Source organism: Lissotriton vulgaris, unplaced genomic scaffold (genome assembly GCF_964263255.1).
Source record: "Lissotriton vulgaris unplaced genomic scaffold, aLisVul1.2 SCAFFOLD_468, whole genome shotgun sequence".
In the NCBI taxonomy this organism is placed as follows: domain Eukaryota; kingdom Metazoa; phylum Chordata; class Amphibia; order Caudata; family Salamandridae; genus Lissotriton; species Lissotriton vulgaris.
Window position 1 is genome coordinate 678,545 of NW_028241185.1, and position 26,523 is coordinate 705,067.

A 26,523-nucleotide genomic window follows, 5' to 3' on the forward strand; every position below is an offset into this window, starting at 1 on the left:
ACAATAATTGATTTCCTATGACATTAGCTACCATAAGAGAAATGTGCAAGCTCCTGAGCAAAGCCTCTGACTAGTAAAGCTTCACAGAAACAGTAGAAGAACTGACACACAACATACCTAAAACAGCTTCAGACTTTGATGCTAGGCACCTCGAAACATCTACAGCCTTGACAAGGACATAGTCAAGATTTTAGACGTTTTGAGGTTCAAGTGTGCAGTGTATGGGCACAATTTTCAGGTCAAAATTGGTAAACAATATTCAGGAAGTCATACTTGAATCCTCAACAATGAAGTTATCCCATTAGTTAAAGTGATAGCAGACAATTATGTTTTAGTTAGCTGTGTTCAATATTTTAGGTTGTAAACGTTCACTCTGATAAGCAAATACAACACACAAATCTCACAATGATGAAGGCAGAAAACATTTGTAAAGAACAAACTTTATTCCCCCCCAAAAGAAGCATATATCCATATCAAACAGCTTATACCAATTTACTAGAGTAAAAAGTGCATAATATTTCTACTCTTTATATACAATACAAAAATAATGGCATTACTGCAATAAGACTAAATAAGAGATGCACAGTGACTAACACGACATTGTAACAGATTCAGATAGTGTCTGTACCATAAAACATTTAAAACATTTAGAGTTGTCTTCATTTCAAAAACACTAAAGGTACAGCAATATTCTCAAGACTATGCAAATATGCTGCACACAATATACTCAGAAATTAGAAACAAGTGTCCATAGCGTCGCAGTTGAAGTTAAGTACAAGTTCACAATAAGGCGCCATCATGTGTGTGGCATCACCACAGCAATTTTCATCTTGCAAAGTCAGAGCAGAGTCTGTCTTACAAATAATGTAGGCTTCATTTTAAATGTTCAGAGGGTGGAAAGGAAATTAGAGTATCTATGATTTTAACTTTCAAACCTTAATTTTGAACCACACATTAGAGGACATAAAGTTATCAAGAATGATCTTAGGGAGAAATCCAATAAATGTAAGAAATACAGAGAAGACATATACAATCGCTGAAGGCAGTAAAGCAATGTTATAAAACAAACTATAAAACAGAGCATAAATACACAGTATTTATAAACAAGTAAGGCACATAATTGTAAAAAGATCAATACAGTACACAGGGAAGGAACACAGAAATGTGTGCAGCATCACCTATCAAAATATTCTAGCGAGCACTTGGGATCAATGGCAGTATAATCAAGTAGACAAGTATATTATCTACCTGCCTAGACAGAGCAGCCCAAATATATAACAGTGTAGAAACAATAACATTCACATATTGTACCATTGCCTCTTACCATCATAGGCAGGGCATATTCAGGTCAGCCTAAAATGAGGTTTATTCCTTCACCTGAGAAAAATAAGCAAGCCTGAAGAAGGGTAAGTTGAAGATATTTTGCGGCATTACTGTGGTTTTAAAAGCATATATGGCGTTCGAAAGACTGGAAATGTAGGTGAAATTCCATCTCGTAGCCACACCGCTGAGAGGGATAATAAGAGAGCAAAAGGTAATAATGAAGAATATTAATTTTAATGTATTTTGGATACAGATCTTTTTAATGACAGATTCCAGACTGAACTACTTCCTATTTTGAAGCACATGTGGCTGATGTATTTACTTGCATTCTTTTGAGGAATTAGCCTTTTCAAGGTTGAAGGCACATGATTTAAAGTCAAGCATAATGTCCCTCTCCATTCATCTTGTACTGACCAGCAGTAATTGAGTTTGGCTTTGCTCCTTTACATTTACAGCATCTGTGATACATACGTAATTCAAACATTAGCCTATTATTTCTACTTGTTTGATGGCTAGCCAGTGGAACTGCATGATAGTATCAGAAAATATTTCTGCAAAAATGAAAGTGCTTTCACACAGGATATTGCTACACTTTTAATTTCGAAAAAATCTTTCTATCTAATGGTATAATCATCAGTCACTATAGATTCCAATTAACATATTGCATGAGAATTCAATCATAATATTCATTACTCTCTATAGCCTGGTGCTTGTTATACCTACACATTATTCTAGTAACACAAGCAGATTTTAAGTTACCAAAATTAGTGTAATACAACTGTAAACATAAGAAGGGTGTATGTATGCACACAGTATTTGAAATTGCAGAGCCACGCCCATTCTTGGCTATATTTCCAAATGATGCTTGTTAACTAACAAGAATGCCCAAAGGTTTTCTGCACACATGAATGCAGTCCAATCATAAACTGTGTCTAGAACTGAAAGCTTTCAAGCCCTTCCAAGCAAACTTATAAGACCAATTTAACAGAAACTAAAAGTGCAGAAACTTCTCAGTCTTATACGTATGAGCTGATTGGGTGTAATGTGGGCTTGCTTTCTAAAGGGAGAACATCACACTTCTATTGCCAAAAGAAAAGCCTGCTAAATAAAATGATGAACAGATGGCTTTGGAAGGTAAACAGAACATATTCTGTCAACAAAAGAAAATGATAACCGCATTATTGGGTTTTTATTAATCCTTCCTAAGAATCAGTATACTTTTTTTAATAGAGATCTACAATTGCAACAGAGATTGACCTGTTTTAAGGTAGCATACACCCATTACCATTACTACAGATTTTTTTTCCCATTAAATACCCACCTTCAATGAAACCAATTAGTGCATTTCCATTGTTTTTAGACAAGTCTGGACCCTATTATCCACAATTAAGCACCTCCTGTCGCTGTTTTACTGACTCACAACATTAGTTGCTTGTGGTAAAAGACAGATTAACTATCATGTGTTCAATGTAAACACACCATAAATAAGCTTTCAAAAGAAATAACAATAAGTATCCATTCAAATATAAACCACATTCATCATTTCTCTACAAAAGCTGCACCAGACTCCCATTATCTATTTGTATATTTTAATATGTAAACATGTGCCCTAAAACAACAGCAATTTACAGCACGATTAATCTAAAAAGGAAAGTTGAATTTAACATGGAAATGTACACAGTGAAATAAGCTCATTGAGCTAACAGTAAATGGCAAAATTGAAAAAAGACACATTTTAAACAAATGTCACAATAAAGATTACACAAATTTACTTTTGGAGCTACTCAATTTAAATATAAAAGGTATTCTGAACTAAGGGATAGATTTTGGCACCAACACTATATTCCCCAAAATAGGAAACAGGCAAGCAAGCCACGAAAGGCCCCAACCTTATGACAACTTACAGTTGAAAGAGTCACAGCTGCTTTTAGACGTCTGAGTGTATAGCTCAAGAAGCCATGTCTCCCGGATTAATACATCTAACAGAACATCTTAAAACTCCATTAATGGCCTAGTGGAGCAGCTTAAACAATAAACAGGTCTGCCTAAAACTTCATCTTTCTTACCAGTTTCTCAAGTCAGTCCATATACTGTTCCACATTCTAGCATATTCTCGTAGAATGCAAGGGCTTACAGGAAATAGCTACTTGCATTGCTGATTTTACTTCCATGATTATTTTTTCATCATAAAACACTCCTTGGAATGGGAGCGCAAAAAACTCTATTGATAAAACTGCCATATATTATTGGGGGTTGCTGAGTTTATTGAAGATGTGCTCATATTGGTGTTTTTTTCTGAACACATAACTAACAACACATATCCAAAATAATGATCATAACCACACTAACTGACGGAGACAGCATGACCATATCAAAATAATATATGGAAACTACGTTTTACAAAACAATATTCTCATATTACTGAGAAGGACTTTTAAATCACTTTAAAAGTAATATCGCAACACAAATATATACCTCTTCATCTGTCTTTGACCAAAATGACAGATTGTAAGTAGAATCTTTGCACAATAAATGTTGTTCTATTGAAGCAAAGTTTTTTTAAATGTGTATTTTGGTAATTTGTTCTGCTGACTCCTAGCTCTTTCTTGCTGATCCAGAAATGCACTACAGTTTATCTTTTAATTAGAATGACGTTGGTACTGTGAATCAGGTGCCCATTTGCACTAATGTGGCATTTGTAAGGAGCACTAATCTCATACATAAAATACATTAATCCAACACAATTTGTTTTAACAAAATCAACAGCTCAAATGTATTTTTGCGATGCCACTTGGGATGCGCAATTTCCACTGTCAAATTTTACAAAACAGTGTAAGCCACCATGAAAAGCAAGAAAGTAGTTAGCACAACAAATGCAATTTGAGAAAGGAATGGTAGAATAATATATATGTGTTATATTAAGTAGGCCAATAACAGTAACCAAAATTAAATGTGTCCATTCACATGTTCATTTTGGAAATGAAAAGGTGGAGCAAGACATTTCTGTGTTGATCATAGAGGACGTATGTGGTGGGTATTTCAACAAATACATCTTTAGTACCCAGAAATGTTCTCAGCAGCAGGCTAAGATGCAATTTTGTAATCAACTACTGGGAATTTTCTGTAGTAGGTTTTGCATTCACAGTGATATCATAGTTTGACACTTCTCCAGCGAGCATAGTCCTCAAGTTCAGATACTGTAAAGTACAACAGGCCCAGGTAAATTATATTCATGCTGTAACATAGAGAAACTTTACAAGATTAGCACATTCCCTCCATTTGTGAATGCCACAGTTTGATCAAGCTTAAGCTGTCTGAAGATTTATAGGAACATGGCAAACAGACAGGAATGCAGGCCTCTGCTGGCTAAATAAAGTAATAGAAACCACTAGACAAATTATAAACCTGTTGGCTAGCCTCAAATATGTCCACTACCCATGTACTGATACTACCAAAACCTGAACATCCCAACATTCTTTCTTTTGCAATCCAAGTACCAAGATGCGGGTTTCATAATAGGGCCTGTTTATAAGTGGACTGTAAAAATTCCTGTTATTTCCCTCCCTTATAGCCTTGGTAATTTTGTATGGAGGGAAAACCTGGGATTAACAGATTATAAAGTTTGAGGAAAAAAACTTGCAGAAATTGGATTTACTGCGCCTAATGGTGCAGATTGTTTTACAAGTACCTCACTAAGATTCTTCACCCACCTGTAGCAGGTGAATTGTCTGGGTGGAATAACACTGAGCATCAGTGGTCCCACTAAACCTATAATTCCAGTGGGCCACGTAACTCATGTTACTGGGGACCATCGGAATTAACGTCCACTTGTAACGAAGACATTATTAGTGTAAGTTACACGTGATGTACTGCTTGTCTCTTTATGTATAATTTCAGGGTAAAAGTAAAGGTATTACTCGACAAATGGATCCGTTATGATCTTTTACAAGAGCCTACCCCATTCTCAAAAGTTTCACAAAATAGAATTTAGCAACACATAAAATACAGTTCCTAGCCATTAAAGCTCAAAGAAATAACTTTAAAGAATGTACTAGCCACAAGATGGGGTCATGAAACCCTTGACATTGCAATGCATCGTCAACTGATGTTATCCAAGTTGCTTCATTCATTACTGGCATAAAACATTATCAACGAAAGTGACAACAGATACACACACGTAAAAGTAATCTTATTCTTTTTGATAATAGTTAAACAGACTTTTTTAAGAAAAAGCATTCTATATCTGTGCTGGTGAATAAGTGATAGAAACCCATTAAATTCAGAGGAAAGTATCTGAAGCTGGCAAGAACAATGCAGAATTGACCCACAATTCATTTGGAGCTTTTGCAGGTGTATTTGCGGAATGCTTTACAGATATGAAAAAAAATCATGTTTTAAAAACATTAACCTAATAAGTGTTTTGCAGCAAAAGAGGTAGAATTACAGAAGTGATTGACTGAGACGTGCAGGTTTGCTTTGCAAATAAGTCCATATTTCGATCACGGTTTTGTTGATATGAGAAAATGCAAAACAATTTGTTCAGCAACTGTGAATTTACTTGGCAAATGAAATGACAATGGCAGCATTGTTTGGATTAATAAACTCTTAAGGGTTGCACGGCATTTTAGATTGCCTTACCCAAGATATTCAATTCTGGTTTTTCTTGCAAAAAAAGCAAGAAGCATTGCAGCCAAACATTCAATGCCAGCTTGAACTGTTCCACAAACTTGATGTGCAAATTAATCAAAAACATCAGCTTTTCTCTGTACCAGATTTGTCATTGAAGTTTCTTGTACCAGGAAAGTCTAAAAGACTGAAACTTGGTTCTTTCTTTTTCGGAGTTGAATGCGATTTGCGAACTACTGAAATCTCTTTAAATTTGGCATCGCTTACATCAGACAGTGTCAGCATATCTATGTCCCCGGATATATCTTCAGAGGAAAAGGTGAGACTTCCCAGCCTGGCTAGAGAGTTAGATCGCTTCAGAGAGGAGGAAAGGGTTACTCCAGCTAATCGCAACCTAGTTTCAAACTCCTGAGTCCGCTGTTTAACCAATCCGGTCTTCCCATGTATGCTGTGGATGCTATCGCTGCTGGAACTCCGAGTTAGGTTGGAGCTCACTGAGGAGGATGCTGGAGTGTAGCATATTGTTTTCAGAAATTCTTTTGAGAAGCTACTAATCTGCTCTGTCCTAAATACATAAGGTGTGGAGGTTTTATGCAACATTCCATCCAAATTATGGATGTGCTCGGATCTTTCCACACTGTCCTTTGCATTTCTCCCTGTATTTGTCTGTTGGGGCACACACAATAAGTCCTGCTGCACCTGGTCTAAACTTTCCTCTGCTAGTGTGTCACTTTGGTGTGTGGTATTTTCTTTCAACGAAGACCGCTCTTCAACTGAGTCACTCTTCAGACGTTCTAATTCTTTGGTGTGCTTCCTAACTAGACCAGCTTTTTGGAGTTGAATAATAGATTCTTGATGTTGCATCAAATAACTGCTGGATGTTGGCTTTTCCAATTCTTTGCTAAATAATACATACCGTAAATCCTTTGCTTGTTTGCTGTCTTTTTTACAAATCGAGCCATCTTCCAAACTGGGAGACGTTTTCTCTGTTGACTGTGCTGCTGCTGATACAGTAGGTACTGGTTTAGTTGCACTTAAGTGATGATTGGAATTGTTTTTAGCAACAGAGATGTCTTGACCATTCACCTCCCCAACTGGCTGAAATAACAGGTCATCCAAAGGAGGCACTGATGCTTTATTCGTAGGCCTACTGGGAATTTGGTCTAACAATGAAGAACTTGAATGTAATAAAAGTGAAGGTTGTGTGCAGATTGTTGTAGAGCAGGGGGCAGTAGCTTTATTCAGCATTTGACATTGCCCTAGGGATTCAGATCCCATATCTGAAGAATACAAGCAATCAGAGCAAGACTGATATGAAGGCTTGACTTTTCTGAGGATTCCAAATAATGCATCAACCTGCAAAAGAAAAAAGAAATGCTTGATGAGTGTTAGAGCAAACGATAAATGTAATAGTCTCTCTGTAATCTGTCAGTACTTGCATGTTAGTCCAAGAAAATCAGGTAGCGCTTTTCTATTAGAAGAACAATTTTCACATTATGATGTGTCAATACTTTATATGATATGTCATCTGTATTTGTGTAGCACACAACTGCTACTGGAGTGGCTTCAGCAGGTATAAACAACATGAGCTTTGACACCCTATGAAGATGATGCCTGGTAGCCAGGATGATACATGGAGGGAGACCTATATAGGGTGGAATTTAGTGTTGTAAGTGATCGCCCACGCGGTATAATGCAACAACTCTCTGCATACAAAGGTCTTTCAATCATTGCATGCTGGTGTAATGGACGATGGGACTTTGTAATACTTACAGGACAAACAAGCATCCAGAGCCAAGATAGGCCTTTCCCATATTTCCGAAATGGGGAGCAACCTCTGTTTGACTTTATCTGGCATAATAATTGTTGAGCCACAAAGTTTTTTGGACCACGTTGAGGCATACTGTGTGTTCACAGCTTCAGCATGCACATATATGGAGCAGAACATTATTTTGCAGAGAATAGAGGTCATGGAAACTGTCATCACATGCATGAGTTGCTGGCGAGATGCTTGGATGTTATACCTGATTATTAGGAAAACATGAAAAGAAATATGTTGCTGTGTATTGTGCTACTGCAGGAACACTGTAGACCTGTAGTCAGGGTAAGACTTGGTGGAATGAACAGGTATCTCTGGAGTAAGTGTGTAAAAAGTACCCTTAAAATGAAACCATTAAACGATAAATGTTCCCTCACAAAATCTTGCTTCTTCTTTTAAATGTTTTTATCTAAAGTCCACATTGAAAAGTAGACAAGCAGTGTTTCCTTATGGGTAAGTGACAGGGAAAACAATAAATTCAGGAGATAGCTAAATATTGGACTACTGCCTATATTGGAAATAATGCAGTCCTGAGCTTGAGGGATACACCAACACAAAAATAGACTGGAGGAGAACAGAACATGTTGCATTCTCTTAAGCAGACAGACTCAGTACCACAAGTGGTTAACATGTAGGATAGGGTGAAAACCTTGCTGGGGATGCAAGGTCTAAGTCGGGAGGATGTTTTTTGAAAAGGTCTAAAGAAAGAGAGCACTCCCTGTCTATGCTCCCTTTCTTAACACCAGCTTTACCACAAAAAGGAGTGTAAAATCCAGCCAACAGAAGAGATTTTCAGTTACAGCCCTTCATTTTCTCCAAGAGATTATCAATTGCGCTGTTATTTTAAGCTCATCAGCTGTTTCAACCAAATTTTGCCAAGTCCTGCATTTAAGCTACAGAGGTTGTGCGGATTTATTGTGATAATGGAGCGTACCACATCCCAAGATTTAGTGACCAAGAATGAAAACCAGACCAGAAGGTCTCCTAACCTCCTCCTGTAGTCAAAAATTGTGTCCCCAGAAGTTTCTTCAAATCTAGCCTTCTAATAAAGTTATTAGGCAAGCCTTTCTCTGTCAATTCAGATGCCTTGGCTGTTGATCAAAAGCCATCTGTTTCAAAGTTTGACTGCACTTGAAACGTCCAAAAGTTATACCCGACTAAATATTCCAGCTGGTATGAATGATTATTCTCGTACAGCAGCAAATAAATCAATTAATGCAAAATAGAAGAGGAATTCATAGAAAATCAAACCACATTGTGATATAGAAGAAAGCAATAACAAGCTATTGGTAATGAGCTGCTGTACAATTTAACAAAAACTGTAATACTTTGGGTGTGTTGTCTCAGAGCGTAAACCTGTTAAGATGGAATTGATGGTGGGAGAATCGGATTTAACTGGTAAAAGAAGGTTTCTGGGCCACGCATTCCTTCAACAATGCTGTTGTTTTATTTAATTATATTGGAAAAAATGATTCCTGATTACATAAATGATAATTTGAGTTCAACTACCCGTCAACAGATGTGGGAATCACCTAAGGCATTATGGTATAGCCACTTTATTAGCATTGTTAGTTTTACAAATAAAAGAAAGCCTTGCGGAAGGCTGTGCAAGAGTTGGTGGAAACTAAATCTAAGGAAACTGAGAACAGAAAAAATAACCTGTGGGCATACAGACTGGAAAAGCTGCATTTTGTACATAGCACAGGTATTGGGAACCAGGTAAAACGTATTGTACATTATTACCTAACAGGACATGTGCCTCTTAGGGAACTAAAATATATGTTCATAGTTGACCCGTTTGAATAAGATTTCAAATTCTAAATTAGGTATTTACCAAAAATGTTTTATGACTTGTATGGGAATCTATATACTGGAGATTATTTTTCCTCCTGGATGAATCAAATGAGTTGCATTGAACCCCGTGACAAGGCAGTTTCACGTCTAACTTTTACAAGGTTTTTAGGGATGAACTTTCTCCAGCCTCCACTAAATACTTCCATTAAGACAGGGAAATGTGGCTCACTCAATGAAATATGCCATTGATGTGTTACTAAGAAGGTCAAATAAGAATGAGCCAAGGTAAAATAATGTTTGTCCAGTACCATTGCTGACCTTTAATGTTAACATTATGGCAAAGATTTATGCTATTCGTGTGACTAAAGTATCAATTTTTGAGTTATCATCCTCAAACAGGCTTCGTTATAGGACGATATGTTGGACATAAGACAGGTGACTGAGATACTCAACTTAACAAGGAACAGAAATCAAATAATTGCTTTTGTACTGCTTGATTCTGAGAACATTTTTGATACCGGTTTCAGTCAATGACTTACTTATACTCTAAAGACTGGAAACTTACATGGGTGAGAGATGGTTTCGCTTATTTGGGAACAAAAGTGGTCTGATGGGGCAACCAATTATGTTTTGCTTAAAGCAGTAATGGATAAAGCTATACAGGATGTACTTTATAGAGAATGAAAAACATTAGAATTTCTGGGCGAATTAGAATAAACATGCGTTTGCTGCCCAGAGTGCTCTACAGTCTTTAAAGTACTTCTCTCCAACACTGCATAATATAAATCAGAAAGCTTTCTTTGTAGTTTTCTTCTCATTTCTGTTTTCAAGACTGTGGACATGCACATTCTGGATGTTCAATATACTGAGAGGGTGCCTGTACATCATTGTTATTTGTCTTGTTTATTTGGTTTGCTAATAATGGGGGGCTTTAATATTCAGATTGTAACTACCACAGTTACTACAACAGTTGCAATCTTACAACAGATTTTAGTTCCTAGACATGATAGACATGTAGACAGATGTCTATGAGGATATGCGAGACACCTGCATTGTTCTTTACAAAACCTGAAGGTGGAGAAATTGGATCGGTGTGGGGAATCTACCTTTCAATGTCTGGTTTCAGATTCACAAGCGTTTCTGTTTTTTCGTAGATCTTATTATAATCATATGGCAGAGAAATTCTTGATAATTGAGCTAAAACATTAATTATAGGATAGAAATAAAAATGTGAACAGACTATATGCATAACCTACTAACCTGTACCTTCTTGGTAAAGGAATTTAATACCTAACATTGGTTGTATCATAGAAACGTCTTTAATGGAAAAAATCAAAAAGTCAAGGTCGGATACATTTTACAAATTTATTTCAGATTATTTATAGTTGGTTTCTGGAATGCAATAGTGGAAAATAAAACTAAATCTAAAGCTATTTCAAGTTCGAGTTAGAACGTTTTGTTGATAAAATACTGTCTATCTAAGTCCAAACAAGACTTTCACAGAAGGCTGCAAGAAATACCAGAGCTAGCTCCCCCTAAAGAGAGAAGTGCTATTCAAAAGTGAAAGCAAGCATATTCAGGAAAATATAAAAATATATTTGATTGCTTGGGAGATTTATATCCCAAAGGGATCATATTTGTCAAAATTTATCAGACTACAAGGTCAAACATGTTTTGAAGGTGCACAGCCACAGTCCTCTTTACCCTTCAAGCCTCGCAGAGGCCTCTGGTTATTACTGGTGGATTTCCTTTTGAATAATATTTGAATAAAAGTGCACTACCCTATCTTTAGATCTCAATAGAGTTATCATAAAAGTAAACATGAATATTAAAATATTGCTTTCATCCCTTTTACGTTGATGGGCCTTCTCTTCCTTTTTTATTTATTAATATGCTCTGGTTTTTATGAACACTTCAAACCAGGCCTCCAGCTTCTCTTTAATGTAATTCAAAAGTACTGCACAACTTTTATAAACCCCAACATTAAAGTCATATACAATGCATAATGACTGAACATTGTCAAAATTATATTCTGAGTCACAAATAAACCAAGTCACATATGCTATGCGAGTTTCAATGTTTTGTACATTTGTGTGGCAGGTGAGAGCAACAAAATAATTTTCAAAATGAACAAAACATATTCATTAACATTATTCTAATGTGTTACATGTGCCTGATAGAAGAACATGTAACTTTAAGGCATTGCTAAATAAATGCTGACAGTACTTTTCCTGCACTAATCTTGTCTAACGTTGAGTTACAATATGTATTAGTTTATCAAGTAGAGAGTTTGTCTAGGAACACAGTAGTCGTTTTATAACAAAATTCAACCAGGAAGCCAAAAGAATAACACTAATCAGACTATTCACTCAGGACTTCATTTCGGATGGACAGTTAAACCCCTGTAAGAATGCCGAAGTAGTATTTATGATACCGCCACCTGCAACAATGTTATCACCACATATTTTGCACTTTATACAGACATATGAGAAATAATTTGCAGAAATACCATTTTCTGTGAGTTTTTTATATTAATTTAGGCAGTTACCGCAAGCTAAAAGCTAGTGATAAAATGAAATATTTTCTGTGTTGTGATGCAGTATTACCACATTTGCAAGGTGTGAGCATGCATTGCTCCAAATCAGTCTAAAAGAGCACGTGTGTTGTAGCAAAATAACTGCAAAAACCTGACATACCTCAAAATCTTCAGGATAACTCCTTTTACTATTGTTGTTATTTGCATTTTCTGTGTTAAGTTGGTTTTGATCATTACCATCCGAAATGTTTGTTTGGGCTTTTTTTGGACTTTCTTGTTTGCTTATAGCATTTTCTGGGTTTAAATTAAAGTCTATGCTCTTAGAGTCAGAATTATTCTGAAATTCTAATTTTTTTCTTATGTCTTTGTCACTAAAGTCAATCTTCCCGGCTAAGGATTCCAGTTTTAGGTTGGGGTTGATTTTCTCTTTGACACCATAGGATATGATGGTATTTTTGTCTACAGATGATTCATCATTCAACATTGCATCTCTCTCTAGCTCCTCAACCAGCATTGTTCCATCTTCTCCTGTAGTTTCCAGATGAGACTCAGCAAGAGATCTAAAGTTACAGCTAACCTCCGGCGCTGCAAGATTGTCTTTACTGTGTGATTTCGGGTAATGATATCCTGCATCCATATTGCATGCATCACACTGACCGTGCTCGGGAGCTGCATCCATGTTTTCAGACTGAAATGTATTTGGCATTGTGGTGTCATTTTCACTAGTTCCCATGTTACATTCTCTCTGTTTCCACAGCTTGTTATGTCGTTGCTTGCTGTTGGAAGAGGACATCAACATTAATGTTCATGAAATCACATAGAAGAGCTTAAACAATCGAATTCTCTTTTAATATACCACTTGAAGAATATGATGGCACATATTAATCACATCTCCTCCCAGTTTCCCATTTTCCTAGTTCTCTAAATATGGCTAACTATGGATGCCCTCCAAAGTGACCTACATGCATGTGAGCAGGAAGGGTAGAGCGGGTCTGAGAAAGGGGAACAGAAGAACATTTGAAATCAGTTTTTGTATTTCAAGAAAGGAATGCATAAAAAAGGGGAAGACTGTCTGCATTATGCAACATCTGTAGCTATGTGCCTTATAAACAAAGGTAATTTATTTAAGTGGAGAAGAGAAATAATTTAAGTTCAACATTGTTTTTGTACGCCTTTACCGCAATCTTACTTTAAGAATTGAGCAAACTTGTGGGTTTTTTTTGAATGCCACTAACTGTTAAGCCATTTGCAAGCCAATAATAACTACTGCAAACAGATTAGGATGTTTTTACTTTGCAGAAAAATGATGGCCTTACCTTGCATCTAAAATACCTTCATATTCAGATAGCTGCCTCATGAATCCAGCATTTGGTCTTGTAATACTACGTTTTTGCTTCACATAATTATATGCTTTCTCCAAGGACCAATCAAATTCCTTCATTGCATAGGCAATGACAGTTGATGCGGAGCGACTGACACCCATTTTGCAATGCACTAAACATTTGGAGTGGTTTTTCCTGTAGAACAGACAATGATAATAACCTCTTAATACATCACTTTAAATATTTAGCAATCTGCAGAAAGATAAACTTTCAAACAAACAGTAAAGAGATTGAAAGTGTAATGTTACTCATTAGTATCTTATGCATGCTTAGTGGAGTAGCCTCCTTTACGTTTACAGCATCAGGAATGATGTTACTGAAATGATATTGAGGACGTTTTAAAAGGTAAGCTCTGTGTCAACTAGGCAGGCATACTGTAACTACTTATAGGTTGTTGTGCACCACCTCTAGGTTATATGTTAACGTTATATGTCAGCCCATGCTATGGATATATCACTTCAGTGTGGGCATGATATAGGCATATTATTTAAAAACACGCCAAGGTTTGCAAGACTCCCTGAATTAGGATTTGCGTTCAATGTATGAAACAGTCACTGCATTCTACGTTCATGGGGCTAGAGAGATACAATATTCAACACTGCAGCTGGACCTTCCTCGCTCATGACACTTTAAAAGAAGGGCTGCTGTAGCTCAATAATCTTGAAATAATATAATGCAAATCCTAAGCAGCTTTTCCTATGTTCCTAATTATTATTTTTTCAGAAGGTTAGTACTTTTTTATCCAAATGAGAGTGAAATGTGAATTGAAATTTTCTTCCTCTGTTACCCTGTTCTCTTTTCATCAAGCAAATTTAAAAGACCTGTGTGGACAGAATATAATTAGGACAAGTTTCAAATCAAGAGGGTAATATTTAGCCAAGCTTTACATTAAATGCAAACATGAGCGTAACAAAACTTAGGATTCACTCAAATTAATCCACAGAGTGATACCTACAGAAATTGAGTCACATGACACCCAAAAGACCTTAATGTGGACATGCTTTTGAAGTGCTTCAGATGCCTCCTCACCTCTGGAGTAAGCAGACGTCTATATAATACAGAAGTCAATTCCAATTCTTTTCAGTAAGAGAGACAAAGACACAAACCAAAGAGCTATAGTACTTATGGAGCCTTCTAAAAAATGAGGGTATTTGCTGTAAGCAACAAGAACAAGCAGTAGTAATATCACTTTAAAATCTTAAAGATCTCACAAACTAAGACCAAGGAGAGTTTTTTTCAATCTAAATGAAGTAGACTGCAGAATGAAAACAAAGAATGACCCAATCGTTGATACAATACTTGATCCTAAATTCGGAAATGACCTACGTACATTAACAAAGATGTATGCAAACCAGAACACGAGGCAGCAATGCTGCTCCCAGTATTAAAAACAAATAGGAAGTAACCAAGCCTAGAACCACATTGCACCTTTTGTCCTGTTCTGCCTCTACAAAAGAAATGGATTTGAATAGCAGCATAAATGAGCATAACCAACTTGCCTTTACACAAGAAGCAGAAATAGTCTGTGATGTAGTGAATGTCCTGGCAGATCAGGCATTAAAAAGGATATCTTCCAAATCAGCTCACTGAAGGCAAGTAGATGACAGTTGCAAAATAATGTTCATACCCTATTGGTAATGAATATCTGAACAGATTTCAAATGAGAAAGAGTGAAATGTCAGGACACGTCAAGTTGCTCGGTACACCTTGTATAAAGTGGAACTGAGTCGTCTCATACATGCAGTTTTTTTAAAGCTTTAGAAATATGCATATGGGTGGACTTCACATTATTATCTGAAATTCAACCATGTCTACCCTGGAATCACGCATCACACAATTTACAGTGTTCATAGTTTTGTGTTGGGCCTTGGTGAAACGGTATGCTTTAATACAGCACCAGGGACCTCTTGTGCATATCCCACTTTGAAATAATGCAGCAAGCCTGTGTCTGCTGCCGCACTACACTAAGACATTATACCAGACTATGGCACAGTGTCTTCAGGTTCAAATACACAGGCTTCTATTTCCAATAAGGAGCCATGACAACTGAAGGAAAGGAAGATAGCATATAGGGCTCTGCTCACAGAATTAAGGAGCAATGGCAGTCTTCCTCTGAAAACGTATTATCCCATTTGGCTTAACAGGCTAGCAAGCATACTCCAGCATACTGCTTCATTGTTTATGCTGCATCTTCCCCTACTCTGTACGTGGACAGTTTTGTCATACTGGCCTGGGACTATGCCAGTGGATCTTCTAAACAATTATTCCTGAATTCTATTTAATGGCTGGAGGAAAGGATTATGCTTTCCCTCTGTTACTTCATTCTCCAGTAGCCACTGTAATGGCAATAAAACACTACTACATTTCCCATCACCCTCAAAGAAAAACCAATTAGTCCAAAGCAGCCAATCACAATCCATGTCAACGTATGCATTATCTCTTCCTCTTTCTTCACTGCTCAAGAAGAAAAGAAATAGTCTTTCTCCTCTGCCAAATTTTCTCCTTTATCGTTTTTTGTGGACCATGACTAATTTGAAAGTAATGGGCACATTTTATTTGTCACTACTTTGTTTTGTGTACAACAGCGCAAGACCATATTTTTGTCAGCAGCATGCGTGGACATGAAGTGGAAGCGATGTCCATCAGCAGCTAGGCAGAGAAGGAGTACTTCAGTGACTTTCTCTCTCCAAAGGGTTCTGTACGAGTGGCACGTCTAGTAAAGAGGAGATGCCAACATGCTTCAGAACTTTGTAGCAGTATACTTTGAATCATGCCATCACGAACCAGCAAAATTCTGATTCTGATCCCTGCACCATATACTGTGGGCACCTTAGGGGTAGTGTATTAGAGCTTGTAGATACATGTCCAAGTCTGAGGTCGACTGTTCCCTTAAGGGATCTTTCTGGGACACTACACAGGCATAGAAGTGTCAATATATTTATATAAAATATTATACAGGGTGAAAATAGTCATATTACTTACACTCTGTGCACTATGTACCAAGAGACTTCAGAATGCTGGTGTCCCATGATAGTCAACTTACCCTCAGAGAACACACCTCTTATCTTGCATGGGTGTTATATCCCTAAAGTCTACAATTTGTATACCCATTCTGCAGAGAGGTATGCAGGATTATTTTCAAGAGGAGGTCAAGGAATTCATCCCTTGGGATAACAATATCTACATGGACACCTCTATACCTAGGGTGGGGGACAGTGGCCTGGGCTCCTTTGGGAAGCAAATATTGGCTTGGGCTACATTCATTCTCAAAACTCTTCACCTAAGGGAAGAGCTGTTACCACCTGATGGGACTCGTGAACACTGCAGCCCAGAGACTCCCATCAAGGCTAAGGACAAACGTAAGCAGGAGGAGAATAAGAAAGATTAAGCCTTTAATCGATTCAAAGAGGCCCAAGCCTAGTCCAAAAGCACACAGGAAGGTGAGGTATGCAGGGACTGATCTAATTCAGATGCCTTCAACAACAATGCTGCAAAGAATGTAGGTTTAGCCCGGTCCCTACTTCAGTCTCAGACGGTAATGGTGATGGTGGTGAAGAAGAATCTTTGGTGATTCAGATGATATGTATGACACTGGCAGAAAAAGGCATTTGAATACAACTATTGAGAGACAAATGTTAGAGGCACAAAGGCAAACTCTTTTAATTACTCCTGAACCTATTAAAAGTATCATCAACCTACTACAGTGGATCATGTGCCTCTGCCTCATTTCCACCTAACTGCATGCTTTTCAAACTGCCAGTCATTACCCTACCATTCACATGCAATTCCCCTATTTTTGGGCACAGAAAAACTGGATATCATTTTACTGAACTAAGATTTGGTTGAGAAATTCGCCTGCTCCAAACATCAATATAGCAGTTACCCAAGGATATAACTTTATCAAAAAAGATATACAAGACTGCATGGGCGGCTGGTTAGCAGCAATTTACAACTCACACCTCCAGATCAAGTTAATGGAAACTCCATACTTTGAATTGGTGGTAGTGCCTCCATAGTACTGTCTTCCAGGTTGTTGGTCTGTATTTAATTTCCTTACTTGCTGATTTTATTGCACTGTATGCGATAGTCATCGAATTGCTGCTTACTAGTGGATTACAATATTTAGTTTGATGCACCATACAGGAGTGGCACGAGAGCCCTGTTTAACTCTCTAATAGCTTAGAATTTTAAACAACTTTTACCTAGTCATTTTCATTATAAAGTACATGTAACTAATGCATTCTTCACTGTTAACATCATAACTAAGGTTAGTGAACCTACAGGACCTACCATGACCCAATCATCTTGAAATCCTATTCAGGATCCAAATGGTAACCCCAAGCCAATTATGTAAAGACATAATAAAAAATCAGCACATTGCTGGTCTAAAGTTTCAGCAGTCTTTGGATAAATCTTTCAATAAACTGCCATTATTTGAGAACAACAACAATGATAAGATGCTGAACGCCTCTTTTAACACTTTGACTTGCAAACCCTTAGATACTATAGCCCCTCTCAAAGAAAAAATATAAGGAGAATATCATCCGCTCTATGATTGTCCTCTGATCTGGCTACTGCTAAAACAAAACTGGAAAGCTCTTGATTGTAAATGGAGAGAGGCAGATGATGAGGAGGCTAAAAGCAAATACCTATAGTAATTGAAAATTTACCCAAATTATGCAGGTCGGCGAAAAAAGTATTTTTCTTCGAGAAAATTTCAGAAGGTGAAAATTAAGCTCCACCCTGATGTGCTCATGCCTGCCCACATGCCATTTCGGTTGAGGCAGCTACGAGGGAAGACTTCGTGCAGTGTCCTGCGTTCTTCCCAAAGGTTCACCAAACGGCCAGCATCAACTTCCTACTTTAAATCAGCAGCTCTGCGGTTTTACATGTGAGTGGTTCCTATGGTCCTCCCCTGCTCTAGCCCTACCCTTGGTAACAAAGGAGGGCATTGAGCCTCTGCTTGCCTGTATGCCCCTCTCATGCTTGTGCGGGGGCTGTTTGCAGCCTTGCTGACCTAGCTGCTTCTGCTGCCGCTGCCTCCCAACCGACGTCCCTGCGTCTGACCCGCTCGTGGAGACGGGCAATTGTGGGTGTACGGCAGGATGGCAGGCTGGGGCAGTGGCTATCGGCTGGCAGTGGCTGGAGGCTCTGTGATGAATCAGGAGGCATAGTACCCCCAGGTCATTCTGAGAAACATAACAAACCATTTTGTGTAAGTTCTGTGGTACACAAGGGTGTGTGCAGGAACTACACTACACGTGCTGTTAGCCCATTAAAATTTTCAATTCAACCTCAACAACGAGTCGAGCATTTTTTAAAACGTTTATGCTCTCCAAATCACAAGCCTGGATACTCTTGAACATCGAGTTCGGGAACAGGAACCCCTACACTAGACTCCCCTTCAGCAATTTTGTCTTAAAGAAACTATTTGCTCAATTGCGGATATGCTCCCCAGGAAGGCTACGGGTCCAGATAGAATTGCAGGTGACGGTTTCGTTCTGAACCTCAGGTGTGGGGCCCCTACATCAATTAACTTTTGAATTATATATTGGCAAGTGGACAGGTCCCAGAATCTTGGAAAAATGCTGAAATTATTCCAATCTATAAAAAGGGAGACAGACGGTGGCTCCTCAAAAAACAACTGGTCTATTAATCTCTTAGATAATTTGTAAAATATTTTTTGACACTAGTTCCTGGCTAGACAACAAGCCTGAATGGAGGAGGCAGACATTTTGACACCATTCCAGGCGGGATTCCGCTCTTGGGTCAGTACAGTTGAACAACTCTTTCGGTTTGACCTTATAACATATAGAATACCTTAGGCTCTCCGGGTAGTCTTTTCACCCGCTCTATTACTTCCGCATTCGTCACTAACAAACACCCGCGACCTGCCGGTATTTAAAACCGCGCGTCTTCCGTAGAGGCTGCTAGCCGGGAAGACGAGAAGACAAGCACGCAGGGCGTCCGTGGTCTACATGCTAAAGGTAACTGAATTAAACGGGCGTTAGTATTAGGAATGCGCCATTACAAGAAGGGCACGATTGTGACAAAGGTGTCTGTTTCTTTTTGTCACAATATGCAGGGTTGACTAAGAGGAAATCACCTCGTGCAGCGAGTATCCTTGGTCTGGAATCTTAAACCCTGAACCTGTAGTTTTACCGATTCCTGGAAATGCTTTATTTAGAAGTGGAAGTCGGAACCTATCATAAAATTACCGCGTTCTTCTGACCTAGCCTTTTTAACTTTCTGTAAGTATACCTAATGACTTGTGAATAGTAATAGCCCCTCACCCAGGTGGCATTCAGCCAGTAATGGCTTGTTTCTATATTCTTTCAGCCTCCAGTTATTTCGCTGGATATCTTTATGACAATGAAAGACGCTTCTTGTCACTGATTTTTAAACAGTAAGTACAAGGAGTGATCTTTGTATGAAAATGCATCTCGGTAATAGCATTGGCACGCCTCCCGTTTTGCCTTTATCTGTTTGGCAACCGCCTTGACTTATTGGCTGGCCTAACTTTACGCCATTATATGTATTAGATCGAACATAAGCAGGGCTCATTTACTCAATGTGCCCACCATAATACACGGAAGAGAAGAGAGGCTTTTGCTCGCTGTTTTAACTATTTTGCTAGGGGACGTGCATGGATAAATAGTTGGATACATGCGACTGTGGTATATTGACAAACCAACTGTACTGGTCAAGAAATAGGGATCATAAACCTTTAAATAAACTAAATAGGATATTCACCTCTCTTGACTAGGTATTCTGAACATATAGAGAAAATTATTCGCTGGACGAATATTTCCACTTGATGATAAGGAGGCTGAACACCCCTTATGAAACATTGCTAGATCAATCTCCTGTTTGAGGTAGGTGATACATCATTGCTCGCCGTCCTTGCCACCTCTGTTGCATCAGGTTTTGGTATCTCTTTTTATCATTATTAATGGAAAATCATATGTTCCTGGATTCCAATTTGGGCAACAATAAATGGGTCCAGACCAATACCCTCAATCATGAGGAACTTACCAAATGTGATGAATTAATATTTTCAGGCTACAAATGTAGTACACCTGTATGATTATGATGCATGTTTTTTATGTACTGGAAGCAATGTATATATGTGTGTTAGTATAGTGAGCTGGAAACATTACGTTTTTTAAGGATATTGGTTTCAAATTTCTGTCATTTAACTAGATCTATTGTGCCTATAAACTATGCCTAAGACTGATCTTATTTAAATTTCAGAAAATATTTGGGAAACATTGTTTATATACTGTCCTGATGAAGGCGGATTAAATTGATTGTACCGCCGAAACGCGTCGACGCCCAAGGAGCTAATCTGGGATTACAAATTAAGGAGAAATTCAAAATTAATGGTTTTTGTTTGAGTTTAATCCTTTTTCCCTGTAAACTCCTTTTTATTTGAATGTTGTTTTTATTGATTATTGTACCGTCTTTTATGTGTTTCCCAATCTTCAGTTTTTAATTGATGTAATGTATGTTTAATAAATTGTTTTAATACTTTAATTACTTCCAGAGTGTTTTCACATATATTGTAAGTTTCACCTGTTTACATTGCTTCCTTGTGATATGTGAGGTGTTTGGTAGTTTTTTGTATGTTTGTGAGTACTTATGTACTACTGTAAATTCGCCCAAAGGGAATTTCTTTCTGACTTACGTCAATTGTGGAACCCTATCCCTTTGGCTTCAGGGTCCCTCTCTCTTTTATTAGAGTCTCCGGGGATCACCTCCATCTGGCCTTTTTGGACCTCAGGGCACCCTTTGATGTGGTAACAAGGCAGCACCTCTGATCCACTTTGGCTGCTATGGGTAGTGATCTATCTTTGCTGGACATCCTCATAAGACTCCATAGTAACACTATAGCACAGGTTAGATTGAGTCCGGGTGACAATATGACTGATGCCCACTCTTTTCTTATTATATTAATGGCGTGGTTTCTTTTTTAGGGGAGTGTATAAATGACTTGCCCAAAAAAGATGGCAGCTCCACCCCAGCGTTCTTATTGGCAGACAATATTCTTCTACTCTACTGCACCTCCTTCTGGGATACAAATGTTTTTGAATACATTTGTCTCATCCGTGGGGTGGAGGTAAACACCTCTAAAACAAAGATCATAGTATTTAACCCACACATATCTAGTGGATGGAACTTCCATCTGAAAGGGGAGTCTCTCCAGGTAGTAGGTATAGTCGACTACCTGGGGATTTGCATCAATAAGATCAGGTCATGGATGGCCCAGACAGAAAAGAGCGAGGCAGTGCTTTTACACTCTATCACTAAGAAATACAGGGCAACAACCCTTAAGTCTGCATCCCAAACTACTGAGGTACATAGGGCAACAGCGCACAGGCTGCTGCTCTATATGGTGCTGAAGTCTTGGTTCTTCCAACGCCACAGGTCTAATCACTAAGAAAAACAAATTATTGAGCTCTCTATTTAGCCTAGAGCAGAACACACCCAGGCTCCCACTAGTTTATGACACAGGATTAAAAAGGGTGGGTGACTTAGCAGTGTTAAAACTGCTTCTTTACTGGGTGAGTCTGTGGTCGATTCCCGAGCTTCACCATTACAGGTTATCTCTGGAGTACATTATGGGCCACAGGAATTAACACCTTCTCCCCTGCTAAACCATGTATTTGACCTAGGCTTCAGACACCTTTGGAGAAACCCTACATCAATGAGGGCAGATACAAAAAAGTAGAGTTAAAGGAGCTGGGACTAGAGAATAAATTCACATCAACAAAAATCGTGGTCTTTTAGCTTGTAAAGTCCTCCCTGCCAAGGAAGCATAAATTGACCAGATTCAACCACCAAAGGCACGCACATGGTACATTAAGTTCAGACTGGGAACACTTCCAGTGAATAATTTTACATACAGATGGAAGCGTCACCAAACTACTTCAACATGTGATATTTGCAAAAATTCCACTGAGGTGTTGAACATGTTCTCTTTTTCTTTCCTGTCCTGCTCAATGATAAAAACCCACCTCTTCTGTTAGTCATGTTATGTCTTCTGCAAACCTCCATCAGCAGCAGCCCCTTCTCAGGTACGAACAGCTTGCGCCGGGACGCCCCCTGGCTGGGGCAGCCGTGCGCCATATAATCACATATGATTCAGAAAAGGGGGGTGGTGGTGATGAACAGAGTGTCTGAATTAAGCAGACCACTCTTACCCAGTCCAAAGATCAGGGCTTGATCCATCACCGTTATTTAGCTCACTGCACCATCCCAGCTCAGAACCTGGCTATATGCAAATCAGTCTGTCCCTGGCCCAGTGCATCATGGGAACAGGGCACACTAAACTACCAAGCCAATTCTTCACCAGAAAGGAGACAAGCTTCCGGGGACCGGTTTCTGGCATTTCAGCCGTCGTCAGCCCGGCTTGCTTGAATCCTGATGGTGCAGTGAGCAAGGGACTCATGTCTGAGTATACCCTGCCACACCTATAGTGGCCAAAAACGATTTAGAAAAGGGGGTGGTGATGAACAGAGTGTCTGAATTAAGCAGACCACTCTTACCCAGTCCAAAGATCAGGGCTTGATCCATCACCGTTATTTAGCTCACTGCACCATCCCAGCTCAGAACCTGGCTATATGCAAATCAGTCTGTCCCTGGCCCAGTGCATCATGGGAACAGGGCAGACTAAACTACCAAGCCAATTCTTCACCAGAAAGGAGACAAGCTTCCGGGGACCGGTTTCTGGCATTTCAGCCATCGTCGGCCCGGCTTGCTTGAATCCTGATGGTGCAGTGAGCAAGGGACTCATGTCTGAGTATACCCTGCCACACCTATAGTGGCCAAAAACGATTCAGAAAAGGGGGTGGTGATGAACAGAGTGTCTGAATTAAGCAGACCACTCTTACCCAGTCCAAAGATCAGGGCTTGATCCATCACCGTTATTTAGCTCACTGCACCATCCCAGCTCAGAACCTGGCTATATGCAAATCAGTCTGTCCCTGGCCCAGTGCATCATGGGAACAGGGCAGACTAAACTAACAATTATGAATAGGAACTTAATAAGCAACTCTCAGCAGGTATTAAAGCCAACATTATCTCAGATACAGTTGGTTAGCGGTCTATGCATAATACAGAGATAGCTCTCTTGATGGTATTGGATGATTTAGTAATTCTCCTGGATATCCCGATTCAAAGATTATGTACAGTAGGCATTCACTAGAAGACACTGGAATGGATTACTTCCTGTTTATCCAAAAGAACCCAGACTGTTAATTGGGGAGAGGATGTTGCTTTAACGACAAGGGCTGTCGACCGCCAATCTGGGGAACCGGGTTTGCGTCTCATTAACGACACTCAACATCCTGCGATTCTGGGAAAATCCCTTAATCTACCCCTGCCTAACAAAGATGAATGTGTCCTTGTGTAACGCAACTGTTGTTCATGTAAATTGTTCCGTTACCTTCGGGTCAAGTTCACGCTATATAAAACTCAGAAAATATATACATCTACTCTGCCTAGGCAAATTAACAGTTTTGGCATACATTGTTTCGGTGGCTCAATGTATGTATAGAAATGCCCTGAAATTAAATGGAGTCAACAAGCTCACTTTGGAAAAGCCTCAATGCTATCTCTCTGTGTTGTTTCTTTTACCTATGAGTGCTCCACAAAGTACTTCCCTTGTTGCCAACTGATGTTCACAAGATTGTGGTTCAGGCTACCATTCTTTCCCACCTGGACTACAGCAAACCATTGTATTCAGGCATTCCTGTCAAAATCTTGAAACATTTCCACTAATTTTGACTGGCATGCTACACAATAATCTGGTCACTCAAGTCTTGTTGTGCTTTGCACTGGCTTTCAGTAGATGAGAAAGTCATATTTAAGGGCACAAGTATTGCTCACAGGCCTTTTAACAAGAAGGTCTGAAGGTTATCCATACCATGCTTAGGAAATACACTCCCAACCGATCTTTAAAATGCTCTAATGTCCTTCTATGTGTAATTCTTTGTGTTAACAACTCTCATAAAAGGTGGAAGGGCTTTTTCCTATTTGGCACCCAAACTTTGTAAGACTTTCCTTTAGCCTTGTGTGAGCTGAGCCTAATCACAACAAGTTTCATATGGATTTGAAAACTTGATGATTTCAGTAAACTGTTGGTTCTTTAAAGCCAGGACATCTTTTATGGGTATTGCTCAAGCTTCAGAAATACTCATCATCAACGCACTCAGTGCGGCCACCACCCAGAAACTCCCAAAAAAATAGCAGACCATCCAGAACGCTTCTGCCAGACTCAACCTGAACATCCCATGCTGCAACCACATCACCAGCCACCTGACAGACCTTTAATGATGGCCACCTGTCAACAAGAGAATCACCTCCAAGCTTCTCAAGCATGCCTACAAAGCCCTCCACAACGCCGGACCCGCATACCTCAATCACCGCCTCTCTTTCTACACTCCCACTAGACATCTCCGCTTTGCCAAACTAGCACTGGCCACTGTGCCATGGATTCACAAGACCATGGCTGGATAAAAATCCTTCTCCTACCTCGCTGCGAAGACCTGGAACTCTCTGCACCGCAGGCAATAACCATCGCTTCCGCAATTCAGGAAGGAACTCAAGACCTGGATCTTCGCGTGAACCGCAGACCCAGTCCCCACCCCAGCGCCTTGAGACCCTCGCGGGTAAGTAGTCATGCTTTTCAAGAATCTGATTGATTGATTATTCACAAAAACCCAAAGGATATGCTGGACCCTGAAGACACCTCACATCCCAATTCTTCAGACTGACCATTGGTTGACAAGGTTGTCCAGAATGTAGCCAGTTGGATAAGGAAGCCTTTGGACAAGGAGTTAAGGAGACGCTTGAGGGTGGAATGTGGATGAATAAATTAGGGTCCAAGATGTCAGCAACACCAGAGATTGATGGGCAGGTGGTGACAGGGTGTTGACAGTTACTAGTGTGCCTGCCAGGATAAGTTATTTGAAGTGGCAGACCAGATCAAAAACATTCTTGACACGGCGAAGGTGGCAGGAGAGACTTGCATGCTGATCTAATCTGTCATTATGTCAGGCTGGGCTTAGTGCGCAGTGATTATTTGGGTAATGGAGAGCTTCAGGTCATTGCTTATGAAAGAGGACACACAACTTGGGAACCCGACCACATCAGAGGTGGGTCTGGTGGCATAAGAGGCCTGTTTGGTGATCCTTTTCTGAAAAAAACTGGACTTTCTACATTCACATCCCTCGATAAAGTTCACGCTTCTATAAAAAAATATTTTTGGCCAAAGGCTTTTGGGAGGGGTGGGTGAGGAATCAAGGTCTCAAGGATAGCTGTATCCGAATTGCAATGGCAAGACTACTCATGCTTTGGAGTTTTTTTCCCTTTACAAGATGCAAGTAGATGCCATGGTTCTAGAGATGCCTTCAGGGGGAGCAACAACTCATGGGGAGGTTAGGCCAATAAACCTGATGCCTTCTTCCCACAAAGGAACAGAGCTGTTTATATACAGACGGCTGAATTTAACCAGTGATGCATGGCTTCTACAGACTATCTGGGGTTTCAGTTAAAGTTCTATGACTCTCCAAGGCAGTGGAGGAGGCTGAAGCCCATCACATTGTCAGAAGAGGTCTCCAAATTAACAGGTCAGGAGGAAGGGAGACATTGTGCGCACAGTGGCCTATTACTTCTTTCTTTCCCTACTTTTACTCAACTTTAATCTTTGTTTCTCATTTTCCCTTCTATTTCTTTCTTTTTTCATTCTCTCTATTGCTCATCTTTTTTCTAATTCTTTCCTTCCCTTTCTCTCAATAATTGCTTTGTACGTTCATTCTTTCTTATTTCCCTCACCTTTCTTTCATTCTTTCTTATTACAGTTTTTTTCTCCCTTTCATTTTCTTCTTAATTTCTCTTTCTTCCTTCATCTCCTTTCGTTCTTTTGCTTTCACTATTTATGATTTCCTCATTCTTTCTCAGCTTTCTTTTCTCTTTCCCTGTCTTTCTCTACTTCTTTCCTTATTTTCCATGTTCTCTCTTGCCTTTTGTTCTCCTGTGCT

General features: G+C 39.1%; 1 protein-coding gene across 1 annotated transcript in view; it reads right to left on the bottom strand.

Annotated features, from left to right (window-relative positions):
- Positions 1 to 424: 424 nt before the first annotated feature.
- Positions 425 to 26,523, bottom strand: part of SSH1 (slingshot protein phosphatase 1) — a 320,878-nt gene continuing 294,779 nt past the window's right edge. Inside the window, exons 13-15 of the mRNA XM_086948044.1 lie at positions 13,415 to 13,615; positions 12,259 to 12,874; positions 425 to 7,305 (exon numbers count right to left, since the gene is read on the bottom strand). Of these exons, the coding sequence (XP_086804170.1) occupies positions 6,076 to 7,305; positions 12,259 to 12,874; positions 13,415 to 13,615 (2,047 nt within the window). The 3' untranslated portion in view covers positions 425 to 6,075. The remainder of the gene's footprint in view (positions 7,306 to 12,258; positions 12,875 to 13,414; positions 13,616 to 26,523) is intronic.